Here is a 19,661-nt window from a genome sequence, read left to right on the forward strand (position 1 = left end):
TAATTAACACAGCCAACAAGCTCTTGCAACACAATCAAATCTCAGAGACCTTTTTCCACTAAAAAGAGTCGGTGTTGAGTTAGACCTCCAGAGGGGTGTGCGTGTGTGTGCGTGTGTGTGGGTGTGTGTGTATGTGTGTCAGCGAGTAGCATGACTCATGGCACCCTGGTCTCCAGTCATGCTTTATCCAGACATTAACTTTGAATTTGAGAGCAAACTGATGACTTTTAACCACAGTCCTCTTCTGCTCCAACAGATGGTCTGGAGCGGTTCAGAGCTCGCACACGTGCATTAAGAGGTCAAACGTCACCTGGTGTGTGGCTGCGTTTTATCTCAGTGAAATCACTCAGACAGACCCAACACTGGCTGAAAGTTTCAGAGTCACAACAACATGAGCCGCTTATATCTGCCAAATGCATCATGTTTGCACAGTGACCTATATCTCTGTCCTGCCTGAGAGGAAAAAATTAAGATGAGGGAATGCATTTGGAAAAGAATGTATGTCAAAGCACTAATCGGACAGGATTAGTTTTCAAAAATAACATTTAAGTTATTAATATTAAATGAATTGTTAAAGCCCTGATACACTAAAGGCAAAGTTAATTTGCGTTCTTTGCTTAGGGGTAAAAATAAATAAGTTGGAAATGTGTGTATACTGTTAGTGAACATCTCCACTCCGCCCACATTGCTGAGAGATTTATATGAATATGTGAATATGCTGCAGTGGTGAGAAAACAGCAGTTAAGAAAGCAGTTAGTATGATCAACATGCTAGTTGTAGTATGTAGCAACATGGATATGTTTGCACAAGCTCTGCAAGCTTCAGCACTCGAGTCAAGTCACATCACGTTTATTTACATACCACTTTATGCTTTAAAGCAAGCAGTTTTGATGTTTTTGTCAGTGTTTCTTTCAATTAGAATTACAGCTTCATTTTCTACTGTAAAGCAGCTCTCCAGTAAGTTCATGTTTTTTACGTGTGGACATCTGACCTCGAGAGACTGGACAGAAGAAATGAACCAGAGAAGATTAACTTTTTCGGGCTTATGTTACTCTGAATAATGCCTGAACTTCATATTTTGAGCACTTCTTGCGTTGTTTTTTGCCTCTTCACGACAACTCGCTAAATTTAGCCTTAATCTGTACGTCGCTTTGGACAAAAGCGTCTGCTAAATGACTAAATGTAAATGTACACATCAAAGAAGGCGGAGCCTCAGAGCCACGCCTACCTATTACATCATCGTACATTGATGATGTAACATCAATTAACCTGTTTTGAATACCCAAAACTTCTTTGGCCTGATTTTGGTGGATGTCAAATCAGTTCCAATTTGCTTTAAGTATATCAGGGCCTTTACATATAGTATTCAAGAAAGGTCAAAATAAATGAGAAATACAGTGAAAAATATTATATATTTTTTATTTTCAAATAAACCGCAATTACAACATTCCTATCCAAATGGGATTACATTTCTCAGAGGACACTTGATTAAGCCTGTTAAAGGTTCATTTCAACGAGGATTAAATCTCAAAATATGTCTTCCTCATCCGTAAAGACGTTCCCTCAGGTGAGATGAATGTTGTAATTTTGATAAAACAAATAACTAATTTCCCCTCTTCCATCTCCTTTGTTTACATTGAGTTAAACACCGCAAAACCACACGCAAAGAACGGATAATATACAAAGAAAGGGGTCGTATTTGTTGGGACATGTCACTTCTTCTTGTAAACCGCATCTGTAAACATGTATCATCACCTCGTAAAACGACTTCAGCTGTATTCTGTCCCTGTGTTTAACCCTAGAGAATAAAATCACAGACTCCCCCAAACGCTCATATGCTGTATTACCGTCCATCCTGACCACACACACACACATTCAGACTCCAATCGCTTCTGTTGCCATGGAGACAGGCCTGTACTGTACATTCCTGGGATATTTCAGGAAAAGGAAGTGTGAGAATTCTTCAGATTTTCAATGATGAATCACTTGCTCTAGGAAGCAGAGGTGAACACAGGCGTTCATCCATTCACTTGCCCAACAAAACAGCCCCAAGCTTCAGTTAAGCGTTATGAAATACAGCAACACCACCATAAAATAATATGGGATCTCCTTTAAACAGTGCAATAAGAATATTTCTACCATTTTGATTCCTTATATTGCTAACAAAAACATTGTTTACTTGCCCGATTTGCTATCTCAACACAAGTTGGTAAGATTTTTTTAAATGTCTCTTATGCTCTTTTTTTATTAAAAATACAGTAAAGACAGTGTGAAATATTACAATTTACTACTAAACAAAATATTTAAAATGTAATTTATTCCTGTGATGCAAAGCTGAATTTTCAGCGTCATTACTCCAGTCTTCAGTGTCACATGATCCTCAAAGTTCATCCATTGAAGCTTGAGTTCTTACTGACTCTAATCTTTTGAATGTTAGTGTAATAACCTTCTCCACCTTTGTTTTCGGTCACCAATCCATTATCTTTCAAGTGCTCCCCTTCAATCACCTGCCGTCATTCTTGTACATAACGACCACTTTTCATGAGCCAGTCAATCTTTTATAGACAAAATCATGTCCAATCCTACATCTTTTGTCTATGAAAATCCTGTTTCACTCAGAAATACATCAGATAACAGAAGAAAAATGGCTTGCGATTCTCGCAAAACTATGGGAAGACCTTGTTTCAGAAGAAAATTAAAGGTAAAAGAGAAAATGAAGGAAATCAGGCGTTGTAGAAATCAAGACAAAGTTATGGACAGGTGGAGCAAGAAAGAGAGTAGATCCGGTGACAGTGAGCTGACGGTGATGAATGCAGTTGTCACTGTTGCCCATCACATTGGTGACACTGACAAACCTTCAGGCCTCAGTAAACTACCTGCAATCCTTCACTCTCACTCAGTGTGTCTGTTTCTTCCCACGCTTCAGTGCTCAGTTCTCGGTTTACTTGTCATACCTGCTTCTCCTTACTGAGAAGTACTACCCCACACATCTTGTATATCTTGCTTTTCTCAAACTCCCTCATTTGATGTTTGTTGTTCCACTCTCACAAGCAAAATAACTTAAAACCACCATTTATCCATCAATCATCCATCCATAATTGACCAAATTTGAGAAGAAACATTAACAGATCATTACAAAATGTTTTTTTGACATTGTGATGGTAAAAAAAACAAGGTATCTGGTCTATTTCTTTACCTACTTCAGAAACATTTCTACAATTAAGTAAGGAATAATTGCAGACGGGCCGATGAATTATTAGAAAATAATTCTGGATAGTCAAAATAGTTGCTAATGCTCTTAATAAGAGTGATTTATTCCACTAATACTATGGTTATCACCTCAGAACATTGTTCAGATGTTGTATTTCAAGACATTTGTCAGGTTTTTGTCCTTAAAACAGTGTATAGGACAAAATTTCTAATGCATCTCATCTCAAGCTTCCGTTGCGAAATCCAAAATGTCATTTTAGAGCTAAAGCTTGAGCCATTGATAGTAGTTATGCAGTTATTAGAGAGAGAGAGAGCGTGTTTTCACTAATAGCGAAACTGTAAGTTTATCTGCTTCAAGAACAGAGCCGTTATTACATCGCTATTGTGAAATGTCATGTAGCTTTTCATTTTTTCAACTATTTTACTGATAAAATCATCAGATCAGCGTTCACAGCATGTTTCTGTGTGAGTGTGTGAGTGTGGGAGAGCAGGAGAAAGAGACTATGTGCTTTCCGTAGATAATAAAACCTAATTTTGTGACAAAAAACATGGAAATAATTTTGCGTTTTTATCCTATTGTTTACAATATTTATTTGATTGGTCAGTGCCATTGCGGGTTGTGGGATGTTAACTGGGATTAAAAGTCGAGAAAAGATGAGATGACGACATTTTAAATGTAAGAAAAAAAAGAAAAAAACAGACCGAGAGAGACATGACTGAGAACTTGGGGAGAGTAGTGAGAGATCCGTTACTTCAATCAGTCCTGTGGAATAATGTTCATTAAATTCCCGATTGCGAGAACAGAATAAAAGATGAAAATAAATTTCACAGACGGATAAAATTAGAGCATGACGGAACACAAAGCGAAGGATAATGGGTATTTGTAGCGCAACCTCTGCTTGAGACATATAACTGCAAAGATGTGCATATTAATATCTGTGGATATCAGAGGGCAAACATCTTTACATTTCATATCCATCTGTTTTTCCATGTGCTTTCACACTGCCAGCGAGCATTTGATGTTGCTCTCTCATCTGGCTGCTCCCTGCCAGCTTTTCTGAGGTCAGGCCCCCTAATAACAGGGTAGAGAAAACCAGAAGCTCACGCAACACACAGAGAAGAGAACCTTCTGAGAGAGAGACTGAGAGAGAGCAAATAATACAGACTAGAAATATAGTCATAATTCAAAACAAACATCTCTAATAATGACACTCTGTATGCGCGTGGGGGGAAATAATACTAGACATCCCCTCCTCGACATTTCGTGAGCGTCGACAGACGTCCCCCCAACTGACTAGATGTTTTCTGACAGGTATCTGGAAGTTATGTAATGGACGACTACTAGACTATGTTGGATGTGTAAAATGGATTGTATTGAAGTGGGGATTGAAATTTCACTATATCAATTTTGACACCATAACAAAAAACAATATGCTAATAAACACACTTTAAAACGAATAATCATAATATATATATATATATGAAGACTTCAAATGCAAAAGCCTCTAAGTGCCATCTGAAATTTACTTCTCGAATGATCATTTTTATCAAGCTTGTATGTTTGTGTTCACTTATTTCACTTTAATGGCAATGAAAATTACCTATTAATTGTCATTAAAGGGAAATTACTGAACTTAAATATACGAACTTGATAAAAATACTAATTTTAGAAGAAAATTTCAGATGGCACTTAGAGGCTTTTGCATCTGAGAGAGACAGACAGACAGACAGACAGACAGACAGACAGACAGACAGACAGACAGACAGACAGACAGACAGACAGACAGATTTAACTAGACTAGTTGATTGGTTTTGCACATCTCTAACCATTGGAACAGAAACAGAAAAGCTTAATATAATTCAAAGTAATGAAAGAGGAAAACGTCATCCTTTTCATATTCTTCACCCACCACTTCACTAGCTACAAGATTCGTCTCTTTTCTGGCCCTCCGAGCAGCACTTTTTATTTCAGAAGCTCATCAGTCTCAATCACCGTTCCCCCGGCTGAGCAGTTTGAGTTTCTGACCTACAACACAAGCTGATCGGGGTCTTCTCTCTCACTGCTCTTCTGAGTCATGTATTCCTCAAATTCTCTTCTTCTCATCCCCATACTCTACATAATAAATGCCTATCCCTCGTCAGCTCCTCCTCCCACCCAAATTCTGTCCATGTCCTCCTATAATCACATCCATGTGCTGTCCGACACCGAAACAACTGGAAATCCTTAAGTCTTACAGCTCATCTTGTCTCAGTGATGATTTGATGTCCATATAAGGCGATGGGAAGGACCAACAAACCTTTTAAACATCTTGTTTGAAATAATAATGATACTGTAGCTAATGAGCTAAAATGATTACAGCACGCCAAACCTTTTCCAAACCAATGATGAGAACAAGCAGAGTGACTTAGCATTAGACTCTGATTGACTGAGTTTTCCGTTACTAAAATTCCTGAGCCTCCGTTATGACCGTTACGACTCATAAAAAAAAGGGAAGAGACTAAACACAGTTTAAAAAGTGCAACACGAGTGCCTACACTAAGCCCTAATCCACAGCGGCACATACTGTAATCCAGTGAACCAAAACACTTAAGTACCTTATGTCGCACTATCCAACTCCTTTCCTTTAGTTTAAAAGAAGACAGATGACACACAACAACTATAAATCTTGTAATCGTAACAAAATACTCAATTAAACCATCTCAAAGCAGTTCCACTGCACATTTCACCTCAAGTGTGCTTTATTGTCCAATTTGTTTATTTATTTATTTATTTGGACAAGCTGGGTTTGTGCAAATGGTATAAAACTTAAATTATGTTTAGGACATGGACATCAATGTTACAAGGCACGCAGCTTAAGACAGGTGAACTATCACTTTTCTAAGCATTTAGACTAGTTTTCCGCCCGGTGGATAATAAAAGAGCTGTAAAATTAAGATAAAATAAAATTAAATATAAAATTAAATAAAAATTAATAAATTAGAAACTAAAAAGTTTACATCTAGCTTTACAAACGAGACCAAAAATAATGTCAATTATTTTTTAATCAATTGATTAATCAAAATGATTTAATAACTCAACACTCAAATAAAAACGTAGTTTTATACAACCATTTAAATGAGACAGACACGGACACAAATTTTTTTGGCAATTAAAAATGCAAAATACAAATAAATTGCAAATATTTTACTATATTACTGTAGATATTTTACCAGTGCCCAATTTGTTTTGGAAAGGACTCTTAAAAGTGTGAAATTTACCTCTATTTTGCCCTGTCTGCTGCTGCTCATGTCACAGCTCTTGGGACGGTGTAGAAATGTAAAAAAAAAAGTAGTTTATTTTGGTGAAAGTTGTGGAGATTCAGGTCTGTGTTCAGACTCATCAGAGGTCTTTAACACTCAGATCCAGGCCTATCTTGTTTGGACAGTGATCTCCTGTGACTGTGACGTCAGAACAGCCTGAGCACATGTTTGTGTATCTGTTGGTCATGTGCTTTGTGGGTACAGAGAGGGGCAAAAGAGTCTTTGATGGGGTGGGTCCTGATGTCTATTGATAGAAAGCACAGCTGCACGACCCAAGCAACTTTTCAGTGTCAGGATGTTTGTGAGAGAATGTGTAGCCTGTATTGTACCATAAATACTCCATTTATAACAGTGAAACGCCTGAACTGATATGGTCTTGTCTGAAAATGTACTCTGTACTGCAGTAAAACAAAAGATGCAAGTGGCTCAGTCTCTTAATGGAAGCCATTTTGGATTGAATATTCAGAGACAGCAGTTATTCTTTGGCACAGAGTCATGAATGCTTCCTGCTGGGGGCTCATGTTCGAAAACTGGTTGACACAGAGAGGTGAGAATGTGAAAAATTACAGCAGCTGAGTCGTGCTGCTTCAGCCAATAATCAGACAGACAGGTGCTCCATCAGCCAATCAGCAGCAAGCACAGCTCAGCAGCAGCCAATCATCAAACATGGAACCTTCATTATCCAAAACAAGGGTGTCCAGTGTGTAAACAATTAAGCGATTCTCCATTCCATCAAAACAGCAGATATATTTGCCCACAAATCACTACAACACAATGTTTATGTTCAAGTATAGTATACTGTGTGCAAGTATGCCAATTTTCTGTATACCGGTAAATGAAATACCGGTCATATTTTCAGTACTATGATTAAACATATTTTTCTTAATTCAGTATTTGATTAAACATTTTTACACTCAATTAAAGAGCAAATTACCATATTTACAACTGGAAACCACATCCAGAATGAAAGCAAGGTCATGTGACAATGAAGCTGACATATTTTTCCTGACATATTTGCAGCAATGAAGCTGACATATTTGTAATGACATTGCATACTGCTTCACATAACTTGGTGTTCAATTCCGATTATAGCCAAAGGCACAAACACAGGTGTTTTTTAAGTGCTATTTGCATGTTTGAGCTGAGAAACTATTCACATATTACCCCCAAAAAAGCACTTTATTATGAATGCAAAAAAAAAAAAAAAAAAATCAGCTGCTCAAAAATGTCTGCAGGAAATAATGCAACAGATGGTGGGTGAATTATGCATCACTTCACATTATATATTAAAGCTGCAATATGTAATTTCTTTCGCCGCTAGGGGTCGCTAACCTCTTACAATAACAAAGGCGTATATTGATGACGCATAAGTATTAAGCGGAATTATGGATCTTGTCGTCAAGCTGATGGATCTAATAATGTTTATGGATGAATGAATACATTGATGTTTTTAACATGACTGTGGTATAAAGCAGGGCGTGATTGCTAATGAGAGACAGATATGAGCGCCACACGCGAGTCCCGCGGATATAAAGGAATAAGGACTGTTAATTCTACCGAACTAACTTACCCACAAGTGCTGAATAATACTCACACAGGGCAGTTTATAGACCCCTTTTGCGCCGACGTCAGTTACGTCACGGCGCTAGCTGGAGGCAAAACAAACGGAAAACTTGAGGCGGCTAATACAAACCAGCACAGATTCGGCAACATAATAAGGAGCTTAAATTATTATTTTTATTATTAAAAGTCATCTTGTTGTGTTCTTGGGTGCAAGAATCAATGAAAAATGAGTATGCTGTATCTGGAATTTTTATTTCTAGAAAATATTCATATCATTAAAATTGCACCGTAGTGTCACTCTTTACATTGTCGTCTTGGCGCTGGCTAGGCAGAACTGCGGATTGAACCACACCAAGTCTTTACATGACCATTCAGCACATAGTTATATTATAGGCATCTAAATATATTTATATGTCCTCAGTTTCTCTTTACCCTCGGGTAGGTGTAGAAGTCAGGCCACTCAACCGGAGGTAGCGTTAACGTTAATCCTGTCAGATCGTCCATTGACTGAGCGTGTACGGTCATCTGGTTCCGTCCGTTAAAATTAACTTTTGCAAATAACAATCGGCGTCCTGGACAGTGAGTGACCTTGCACATTAAGACAAAATCGGATTTTCTCCAGTCATTGTTAAAAAACAAGCTAACAAAACTTGCAAACTAACGTTAGTGAAGCGGCCAGAGGGATCTTTCTGCCTCCAGCTAAGCTCCGCCCACACAAATACGTCACCGTGTTTACCAACTGTAAAAGGGTCTATTAGACGAATGAAACTTGTGAGGTAACGCAGCGCTGTTTCACTTGGTCTACACTATCACACTAAACTGCATTTGAGTGTGTTGAATGTTATTCTATGTGTTCGTTTGTTGGCTGTATGAGACTAGCAGTGAGCGAGATTAACATTAGAATAAGATACAGATCATATTCCAACATTTCATCATATTGAACTATATAACATTGATTCGTTTTATGTACATTTGCTCACCTGTCTAAGAAAGTACATGCAACACTCTTGACAGAGACGCGAGTGTAAAAAAAACAAGAAGAAAGCGCCGGAAGCGCGCCCGCCCTCAGATCACTTGGATGTGGTTGTGTACAAGAGGTAAAAACGATATAAATACTGTTCGTTTTCTCCATAGACTGTAAAAAAAGATGGACGACGCCCCTTCGCTCTCTTCCATTGATGAGAACTGAAGCCGCCAGAGTCCCGATATGGCGCTGATTATTGGAACTTGAGTCTGCGCAGTAGCGATTTCGGGACCAGACCTGCGCAGTAGTGAGCAGGAAGTAAAGCCGCGAAATCAACGCTCCGCCCTCACTCTCGCAGGGAAAGTGCATTCTGCACACTTTTAAAAAAATTGATTGCAGTACGACAAGAGGCCTGTTAAAATAAAGTTAATACAATCTCCTCAGTCCTCCGAAGATCCAGAAAAAAATGTCCGTTGGTGCCTCAGTGACTACTTCGCTCGGAGAACCTGTCAATCATGACGTTACACCACCGCATCGCGTAACTAACTAAAAACCAACTTATTTTTGAAACAGACACTTGAACTTACATCAGCGTGATAAAAACGACAGCAAATGAAAGAAACCACCTTTGGAAAAAAGATATTTGAAGTGTAATTTAATTGTTTAGTTGGTCTCACGTCCCGTTGAATAACACGGGGAGGCGGGGCTTATGACCTATACTAGGACCAGTCACCGGGGGGCGATCGAGACGTTTTGGCTTCACTTTTCAGGGCTTGTGCGGCACGCTTGGTTTTCTCACACAAACCCGCTCGTTTCATGTCTTAGGCCATCAAGGTGTACTTACGATGGGGAATTGTTTAATTTGGACTTCTCTTTGCATGCTCTTTCAGATAGTGACCATAGACCTGCATTATATGAGTGACAGACAAGAACGGTTTGACCTAAAAATATAAAAATTGAAACTACTGCGGAAACAAAGACACCTACATCTTGGATGCCCTTGAGGTAAGCTAAAACATACCAAAATTTTATTTCAAAGTGAACTATCCCTTTAAAGAAACAGGTTCTTTGTATTTTCCTAACACTTTTCATAAACACTTTTCCAGTAACAAGCTACTTTTGTGTTGTAGTGTGACAAAACCCCTAAATTGCGTATTTGTCATATTGCATTGTTCACGCAGAGTTAGAGATGAGTGAACTGAGGCAGAGATAAAACATGCTCTCCTAAACTCTCCTTTATCTATTTCAACAGTCAATTTAAACAGAACCGGTTCAAAAACAATTCACCAATTTATCTGAGCCCTTGTTATAGAGAAATATTTAGATAAATGCTGCTGTTCATCATAAGAAAATAGTGCGTTTCTCATAGGCAGAGTGTGTGTAAGGCTAGACGTGGACTTGAGACTAGCGTGGAAATTTCTCATTCACAGACCGCTGCTGCTTCTGATTGCTTTTTAAGAGGGAAAAACTGCCTATAACTGCTGGTCTGGGATCAGTTTTCTTTGTAATAAAAGCACATTGGCGGAACAGATTTGGTGTTAGGGCTCTTGAGAGTGTCAAAGGTTTATATTTACAATGTGTTTTGTAGCATTTAGCAATGCAGCCAATCAAAACTATATCTGTTGATTTCTTGAACTCAATGGCCAATCAGATGTGTTTAAGGCCCTGATTACACCTGGTGTAAACGAGCAAAACAAATGTTAATACCAGGATCCACTTTTCTAGCATTTTTGACCAGTGCTGAGTTCTGCACGCTCACAAATCCTCTCGTTATAAGTTAACTTCATGACATTATGTAGGCTAAATAAGAGATTCACTGTACAGTCAGCTTCATTGATTATAGAGGAACTATACAAGATCACGATGAACTGAGATGAGTGACCGCTTTTTAGTTATTATAAAGGGAACGCTCTTTGTGTGCTTTTTAGGCGTTATATAATCAATTCAGAATTTAAATAAAACTTTTGTTTTACTGCATTAGGTGAGGCAATGGTTAGTCATTATTAAATCATGCTTGCTTGCTTTTCTGTACAAATTATAGTGGTTTGAGAACGTAGATGCTTAATAACACAGTTTATATATTTGTATATTGAAGCACATCTTGCCTTACCCTGGAGTCAGTTCACCCTCCGCCTATGATGTTTCTGGTTTTATTAGCTGAATTGAGTGTAAAATAACATTTTAAAAGATTCAAGTTACTGGGATGAATCATTGTTTATGGTAATTATAGATCAGAAACACTGCTTTGATTGTAATGATACATTTTCATCTGATAGTCATGCATTTAAAAAGATAAATAACATTCTATACGCCATTTACTAAAATCAACCAACTACTTCATCAAGAGTAACTTGACCAGCAGAGCCACTTCAAATTACGAGCAGCTTGCCAAGCTAGTGTTTCACTTCCCCGACGCTGGATACTATTACTTTTATAGTAGTATGGACTGGTTATTTGGAGAAGCATAGTTTAGGGTAGTAAAACCTCTCGTACAGCAAGCACAGGCCATAAAAGTGTTCATGACAGAACTGCTGGATGTCTCGCTCTGAAAACACTGGCAGATTCCTCCCTATTGCGCACATGTGGTTCGTTTTAACCCCGCAAGTGTGAACTGTCAACATTTCTGTGGCTCTGGGAGCAGATTTCCTGACTCCAAGTCACGTCAGAGATGTAAGGAATGTGTATCATACACAACACATGCTCCCGATCACGGCCAGAGAGCCGTTCTCAGGACAAAAGTTTATACAAATGGACAAAATGCTGATCAGAGTCAGGGTTCAAGTCGAGGATATAACAACTGTTCTCCGTCCTCACACCATTCCACTCATCGGTAGTCTGTGTAAACACAACGTCACACACTTTCTTTCTTTCTGTCTGTTTGATGTTTATCCAGCAGACATGATGTTTGCAGTGCTTCCTTTGCAGAAAGAGGCATCCAGTCAAAACATCAAACAGAAACCAGTAACCTCAAACATGACAATGTTGTACAGACAAAAAAATTATAATATGCCAAAACGTGTCGAGTGGAAAAACACAGGTGAAAGTAAATGGCACAATGAGATGTTTCTTTAGAGGCCAATCAGATGAAAGAAAATAACATGTATATCAACCACTTTTGAAGTTATGTACCTGTTTTCTGATTGGAGACGTCACCTTTGGGCTCACATTTCGAAAGCGCACAATCTATGGAGGAAAAAAACAGAAAAAGATGAGTTAGTAAAATAGCGGCTTGACAGATCTCATAATTATAGCTCATAGTTATGATTTATTTGTATGTGTGTATCATTGTAATTGTATAAAACAATATAATTCAAAAAACATTATTATATACAATTTCAATCTAAAATGATGGTCCTTGAACCATCAGTGCTCTGGCCCTAATGAAATGTACTTACAAAATGATTGCTTTACCCAATATTTGAGAGTGCTGTGCATTTGTTTGCTCATTATGTGATCGTTAGCTTAGCAACATGCTAAAAACAAACTCTCACTTGAGGTTCCACTTTCACGAAAGATAAATGATGCTGCCTATTGAATAACAGATTATTTGTACTTTGTTTTTAATTAAATACAATGTACATGCTGACATTGTCTTGCTGATAGATGTTCACGACTTTTAAGGGGATTCAAAAAAACATTCCCAGCCGCCACAACCAGACATTAGAGAAGAAGAACATTTGACTAACTTCACTTCTGCTTTACTTGAAGATTTGACGCAGATTAAAACCACACAGCTCTGGAAACATGAAAAGTCTCTTAGCATCATGCTGACCTGCTCCAGTGACCCTAAAGCATGCTGATGTTGGCATGGAGGTTAAGCTTTGAGTCTGGGCAGCAGAGACACTGACCTCTATATCATCATGCAGAAACCGCCTGACAGAAGGGAATCATGGGAGCTTCTGTTTTATAAGGATTAATAAAGCAGCACATATAGCATGTAGTCACATGCTTACGGGCCAAATACGGAGCATGTGAGGGCAGGATGAAAGAGGAGCGTGTGCAGAAAGTCTCACGAGCGAAGTGTGTACTTCGCTTCATGCCAGGCTTAGTTTTCATAGCAGGGACCAGCTTGAAAGTGACGTCGCAATCTGAAATGTTCTGCTGGTGTTTCGTTTTCTTCTGCGAGTTATTTTAAGTCGTGATGTGACGCAAGTTGTGACAGATCATTTCTTCCCTATTGTGATATACATCTGAGTATGGTATGATTGGGGGGGAAATCATAGGGTGCGAGGAGACTCGGTTTTATCCATCGGTTGTAGACAGATCCGAGCTTGAGGTAAAATTTATTGTAGCAGCATTTATTATTACGGATGCACAGATATGAAAATTTTGGCCGATACCGATAATTCTTTATATTTGAAAGCCGATAACCGATATATTGGCCGATAAATCTAAATCCAAGTTTATATAATTTTTGAGAGCCTGATTACAAGAAAGTATCACAATTAAAATCCATGTCCCAATTTCACAATTATAATGATGTTCTTCTAGTTTTATGTAGCTGATATGAGAGACTTGCAATTTACTCCATTTTCCTTTTTTTGAAGTGATTCCAATCATATTTCAAGCAATTCAAAATCATCATGCGCATCTGAAGAGTCTCAGCTGAAGGAAATGATACATTATTTATCGGCTTTAATATATTGGGCAATTTTTTTTTATAAAGCCGATAACGATAACATTAAAAATTAGCATATATCGGCCGATACCGATATGGTGGCCGATACATTGTGCATCCCTATTTATAAATAGTTTATAAAGAAAGAAACCTGCATGGATGAATCGTTTAGAATGAGATCAGATTGAATGCATCTCCATTCTCCCCTTCATTCCAACCTTAATGTATAATATTAAAATTAGTAATGTCAAAAGTACCGGTGTCTCAGATCCCAAAGGATCCCGATTCTATTGACTAAAAGAACTTTAAAGAGCAAAAACCCTTGATGCACACATTTATGATATAGGCTATGTCAACTATGTAAATTTGATAATTAAGGTCTTTTAAATTATACGCCACATTTCAAATTCTATAATCAGAAGCTATAACTGGTCCTATTAAATGCTTTTTTAGTTAGTTCACTTCACAAGCTAACTGGTTCGCTGAAAGGATTTGCATACCACAAGCTGATTTGCCTACTAGCTTAACTACCACTGCTACAAAATGATAACTAAATGCTGTTTTGATTATCTAGAAGACGATATATCATTTTAACGTCATGCGTTTTGGAACAGTCGTGACAAATGGCTGCTTTTGAACGGTCACATTTATCATGTAATTAATGAATGCAAGCAGGTACATTTAAAAATTGGATGTGCCAAACACTAGATTTTAGTATTATTTATATAATATTATAGCATTAATATTTTGAATTAGCTTTCATTATACATGTTTAGGTCACATTTAAAATTGTCATTTTATTATGTGCTTTTATTTTTTGAATCTTTTATATATATATATTTTTACACTTCTATACAGCTATAAATACATTTTTATTTCAGTTTTTGCATTTTTGCACTTCAACTAAAAACTTTTCAATTAGTTGCTAAGGCAACATTTCTAATTTTCATTTAAGTTTTTCATCAATATTATTTATTCACTTTTTTAGTTGACAGCAACACAGGTTTAAAAAATTTTGGTTTGTGCATTAGACCGCCATTTTATTTTACACAGATTTTTACATAAAACATTTTTTATTTCTGGATAAAATGAAATACTTGATACAGCTGTTAGATACCTGAAAAATGCATTTTCTTCTTCAACACCACACCGAGAAAAGCTTAATCGCACTGCAGTCAGGCCATGTCACGTGACAAGAACAACGTACCATAAAATAACACTGGCTGGCAATTACATGCAACGCTAGACAGAGGACACATGACTTTCCCAGTACATTTCTCAACAGGTATGTTAACAATGCTCTTCCTGGAAGAGTGTGTGTTTGTGTGAAGGTCTTCGGTGTAGGTGTGTGTGTTGGGCTGGCAGGTGGGGGAGGGAAACAGGAGACTTGCTGACAGAAAAGGGTCTCTCTTTAATCACACACTCGATCTGAGGCGCAATACGCCCCTCTCTCTTTCTCTCAGACACACAACACACACTTCTCCAACACACACACCAGAGCATCTCATCTGCATCTCTCTGATGCCACAGACCGCGGCGCTGCATGACAATGAGTTAAACTGGACATAAAGTGATGATATATGAAGACCACATACATATTATATATGTGCTTAGTCATGGTACCATATCACAGCAATGGTATTTTGATATATAATGGTACTAATGTAATATAACATGAAATTACTGAACAATTAACACATTGGCATCTTCATGGAAAACCATGGTATTGATAAATCAATTTTTGCTGCATCACTGTCGTAATATTCAGCGGCACAGAAAAATAAATGATGTGAGATTACATATAATAGAGATAAAGATAATAGTTCATAATATTTAAAAAAATGAATCTAAACACAACGTATAATTATAATAATATTCAGACCATAATTACTTCATAAATTGTCTTCGCTGACAATACTCATAAACATACAGCCCAGCCAGTGTAGTCTGATTCATGAACAAATGATTCTTATGAATCAGTTCTTTTACAGAATTAGTCAAAGACTTCATAGTTAGAAGAAAAAAAGAGGACAGTCTAGTACTGGTTTGAATCGGTCTAATGAATTACTCTCTGAATCAGAGCATCTGACTCACTCGCTGGATGTTTATATACGAGGACCACAGACATTTACAAAAACATTTTAATAAAAAATAATAATAATTGAACATGTAACAAATAGTATATTGTTATTTGACTAAAATACCGTAAAAACAGGAATATTGTGAAATATTATTACATTTTAAAATAACTTTCTACAATCTTAATATATCTTAACATGTATTTTCAGCATCATTACTAGTCTTCAGTGTCACAAGATTTCATTTTAATATGCTGATTTGGCACTCAATAATTATTTCTTATTACTACTATCCATGTTGGAAATTACATTTATTTGAAATAGAAATATTTTGTAACATTATAAATGTCTTTACTGTCACTTCTGATCAATTTAATGCATCCTTGAATAAAATAATGATTATTTCACACACAAAAAAATCGAATAAAATAAAACCACCACCATCAACAAACTTCTGAACAGTAGTGTAGGTGCAAAAACAGACTTCTGTAGAAAACACTGATCAACTTTCCAGTACTTTTGTTAGCAAAAGACGGTAGAATGGAACTCATAACATTTTCAACAAATTCCATCTGCTGCATTTTCCCTCTGTAGGGTGGAACATCAAAGTGAGGTTGAATAGAGACCAGAGTCCAAATATAAACACATGGGACATAGTTGCAATGCCTGACACGGTTACTCACAACTGCAACACTTAATGTGTCCCGTGCTAACATAAGTACCCAGACCACACAACATAGCCTTCAGTAAATCAAAAACGCTCTTCAATGGGACAGACGAGTCTGTTTACGCACAAGACGTCAAACGTAAAGCGGATTCGCTGAATGGGTGATTTATCACGAGGTGGCAAAAATGAATCGTTGGTTTCATTAATTCACTCAGAAACTTGCCAAAAAACACACTAACATCCATAGCCCTGCGCCCAAAACTAAACCGTTGAAGGCAACCGATTATAAGATCAAGTGTACTATTCCAGTCCAAATAAGGAAACATAAGCTAAGCGGACAGTGGAAAAGGCCTGGTTCAAATCCACTCCCCGGGAGAAAAATCATTTTTACGCTTTCATTCCAAATCCCCAGCAAAGAACCGTTTACTCGCAGGAAGCAACCACAAACTATTCAGTAGCTCACAGAAAACAAAAGAGTGATTTTAAGACTTTCACACAACCGCAAAACATATGCCAGGAACAAAACAACCGGGTTGTTGTGAGGTCACTTCTTTCCTTTTGGTGTGGACCAGGCAGGAAATGAGCAAGTGACGTAAAGAGACTCACACAATACAAAAAAACACACACACACACACATATTCACAAGGTCAGATGTGTGTTTGAGCATGTCTACCACTTTAGTCAGACCCAAAAGCCCCTCGACTCACAGCCAAACATGAACAAAAGCAGCGGGCCGCTGTGATTCAAGCCCACGTGTCGACGGCCCTGCCACTTTACCACACAAGCCCACTCATTGTGATCGGACCCTCCTCTTGTAGAGCAGCGGGCGGAGAGTCATCGATCAGACTCATCCGTGAATCATGTGCTCGAGGAAAAGGGTCCGTTCATCAGTGCATGCTTGCAAACTGCCTCATCCCTGAAATGAACAAATAACAAACTACCCTGAGCGGTCCGGGAAGCAGTTCAGAGCCAATGCCAACACAACAGAGAGCGTTCTGATCCCTATCACACACCAAAAGATGGATTTCCCCATGGTGCAATTAGATTAAGCTCAACCGCCAAATCTGAGGTGCTTTCATTTGTTGATGTCTGATATTCTGCTAGGCCTGAACTCTTTGCTGGTGTTCGACTTCAGCGGTTGCTTTATTCACATTATTGTTACATTACATTACATACAAACGTGTCACTTTAAAGGAACACTCCACTTTTTTTGGAAATAGGCTCATTTTCCAACTCCCCTAGAGATAAAAAGTTGAGCTTTACTGTTTTCGAATCCATTCAGCAGATCTCCGGGTCTGGCGTTAGCACTTTTAGCATAGCTTAGCATAGATCATTGAATCTGATTAGACCGTTAGCATCTCTCTAAAAAAAAATGACCAAAGAGTTTCGATAACTTGACTCTTCTGTAGTTACATCGTGTACTAATATCTGCGTAATATCATTGCGCCCGCTGCACCCATGGAACGGCAGCAAAGTTCCTTGATTATTACGCAGGAATGAGAGTATAGTTCCTAGCCATATCGGCCTAGAAAATCGCAACTTTTCATTTTCCGTTGGTCTTAGTACACGATGTAACTACAGAAGAGTCAAGTTTTAAATAGGAAAAATATCGAAAGTCTTTGGTCATTTTTTTGAGAGAGATGCTAACGGTCTAATCAGATTCAATGATCTATGCTAAGCTATGCTAAAAGTGCTACCGCCAGACCCGGAGATCAGCTGAATGGACTCAAAAATGGTAAAACTCCTGAGAAACTGGAGTGTTCCTTTAACAGGGTAATTCACCACTGGCAAAATGGGCTTTCAATAAAACAACTGTTCAATGTGACAACAATAGTTAAAATCATAACTTCTACTCTGCAATAATTTACAAAAATGGATTCATCATTCAACGAAACAAGTTAATAAGCAAACAAGAAGGAACTTGCACATTTTCTAGAGTTTAACTAAGAGTTACACAGAGCAGTTTGCTTAATTTGTTTTTAAGTATGGTTCATTGAATAAACTGCTTCGATTCACTCAGGTTAGTATAGCAAACAAAATCATACATGCAACAGCTGATGAAAGTGACATTTTATGAATGCATCTGCTGATGAGATGTTACATGAAAAACATGTGAAATGTAATGGACCATCTAAAGGAAAACTTCGAGCTAAACTAAAAAAAGTTCACAAAAAAAAAAAACACTCAAATGAGACAAACAATCAACAATCTGTACAAATAAAACCGGTCGGCTCCCCTTGAATAAGCTGTTCGTCACAGGCCTAATTCTGGAGGTCTCTGAGACACCCTGAAGTCTGGAGAGATGCAGTAAATATTCCCTGCTGGGAGACAGACGGCATGACGCAAGCTGACGCTCATCATCACGAGCACGTTTACATGCACGTTCTTACCCTGATTATGCTTACCGTAATAAGTCAACAATGCATATGGTCATGCTAATGCGTTAACCTGTTTTCCTTTACTGGAGTGAGGTCATGACCGGCTTAAAGGGTTAGGCTAGTTCACCCAAAAATTAAAATTCTGTCAGTAATTACTCACCCTCATGTTGTTCCAACCCCATAAAGCCTGGAACACACCAAGCCGACGCCAACAAACTAGCGCTGATGAAAGCCGACTGTGTTGTCGCCTCGCGTCGGGGTAAAAAGCTGCACTTGAACACACCGAGTGAACTACAGCCGACATTCAGCTAGAATGCACGTTCTGCGCCTGCGTGTAAATGAGACAACCGTCTATTTCTACAGATATATTCACCTATATTCGCATTCAAAAAGGGAAACCGACGCTGCAGGCTGCAGATACACAAAACGTAAAAAAGGAGTGCGTGCTTACCGTTTTGAATATCAATCCTGCTTAACACTTTCTTTATTCCACTCCGCTCGTGTTAAAATTGAAATATTCGCCAAGGAACACTCAGGTAAGATGACGTAACATTAGAACAGCCCTCTATCTGTACTGTTTTGACTTGTTTGCCCGCTGTTTTGCTATTATTCTCGTGCACTGACTCATTCACTAAGCTGAACTGCCAATCAGAGTTCCTTCTTTCACCAACGGCCCGACGCCGATTCAACATGTCGAATCAGCCGACGGTGCGGAACATACTGAAAAAACTTAGTCGGCCAATGCACAAAAACTCCCCGACGGCCGACCGTCGGCTTGGTGTGTTCCAGGCTTTAGACTTTAGTTCATCTTCGAAACACAAATTAACATATTTTTGATTAAATCTGTCGATATCTAATCGATATCTGCCATCCCAGAAAATTT

At 38.1% G+C, this 19,661-nt stretch overlaps 1 protein-coding gene across 1 annotated transcript in view; it reads right to left on the reverse strand.

The window, feature by feature from the left end:
- LOC308697377 (triple functional domain protein-like) overlaps positions 1–19,661 on the reverse strand; it is a gene marked incomplete at its 3' end in the record, with an annotated part of 62,356 nt that overhangs the window by 24,384 nt on the left and 18,311 nt on the right. The window contains exon 2 of the mRNA XM_081376556.1: positions 12,167–12,220. Within this exon, the coding sequence (XP_081232682.1) occupies positions 12,167–12,220 (54 nt within the window). The remainder of the gene's footprint in view (positions 1–12,166; positions 12,221–19,661) is intronic.

The sequence above is a fragment of the Scardinius erythrophthalmus genome, assembly GCF_964197995.2.
Source record: "Scardinius erythrophthalmus genome assembly, chromosome: 10".
Taxonomy (NCBI): Eukaryota; Metazoa; Chordata; class Actinopteri; order Cypriniformes; family Leuciscidae; genus Scardinius; species Scardinius erythrophthalmus.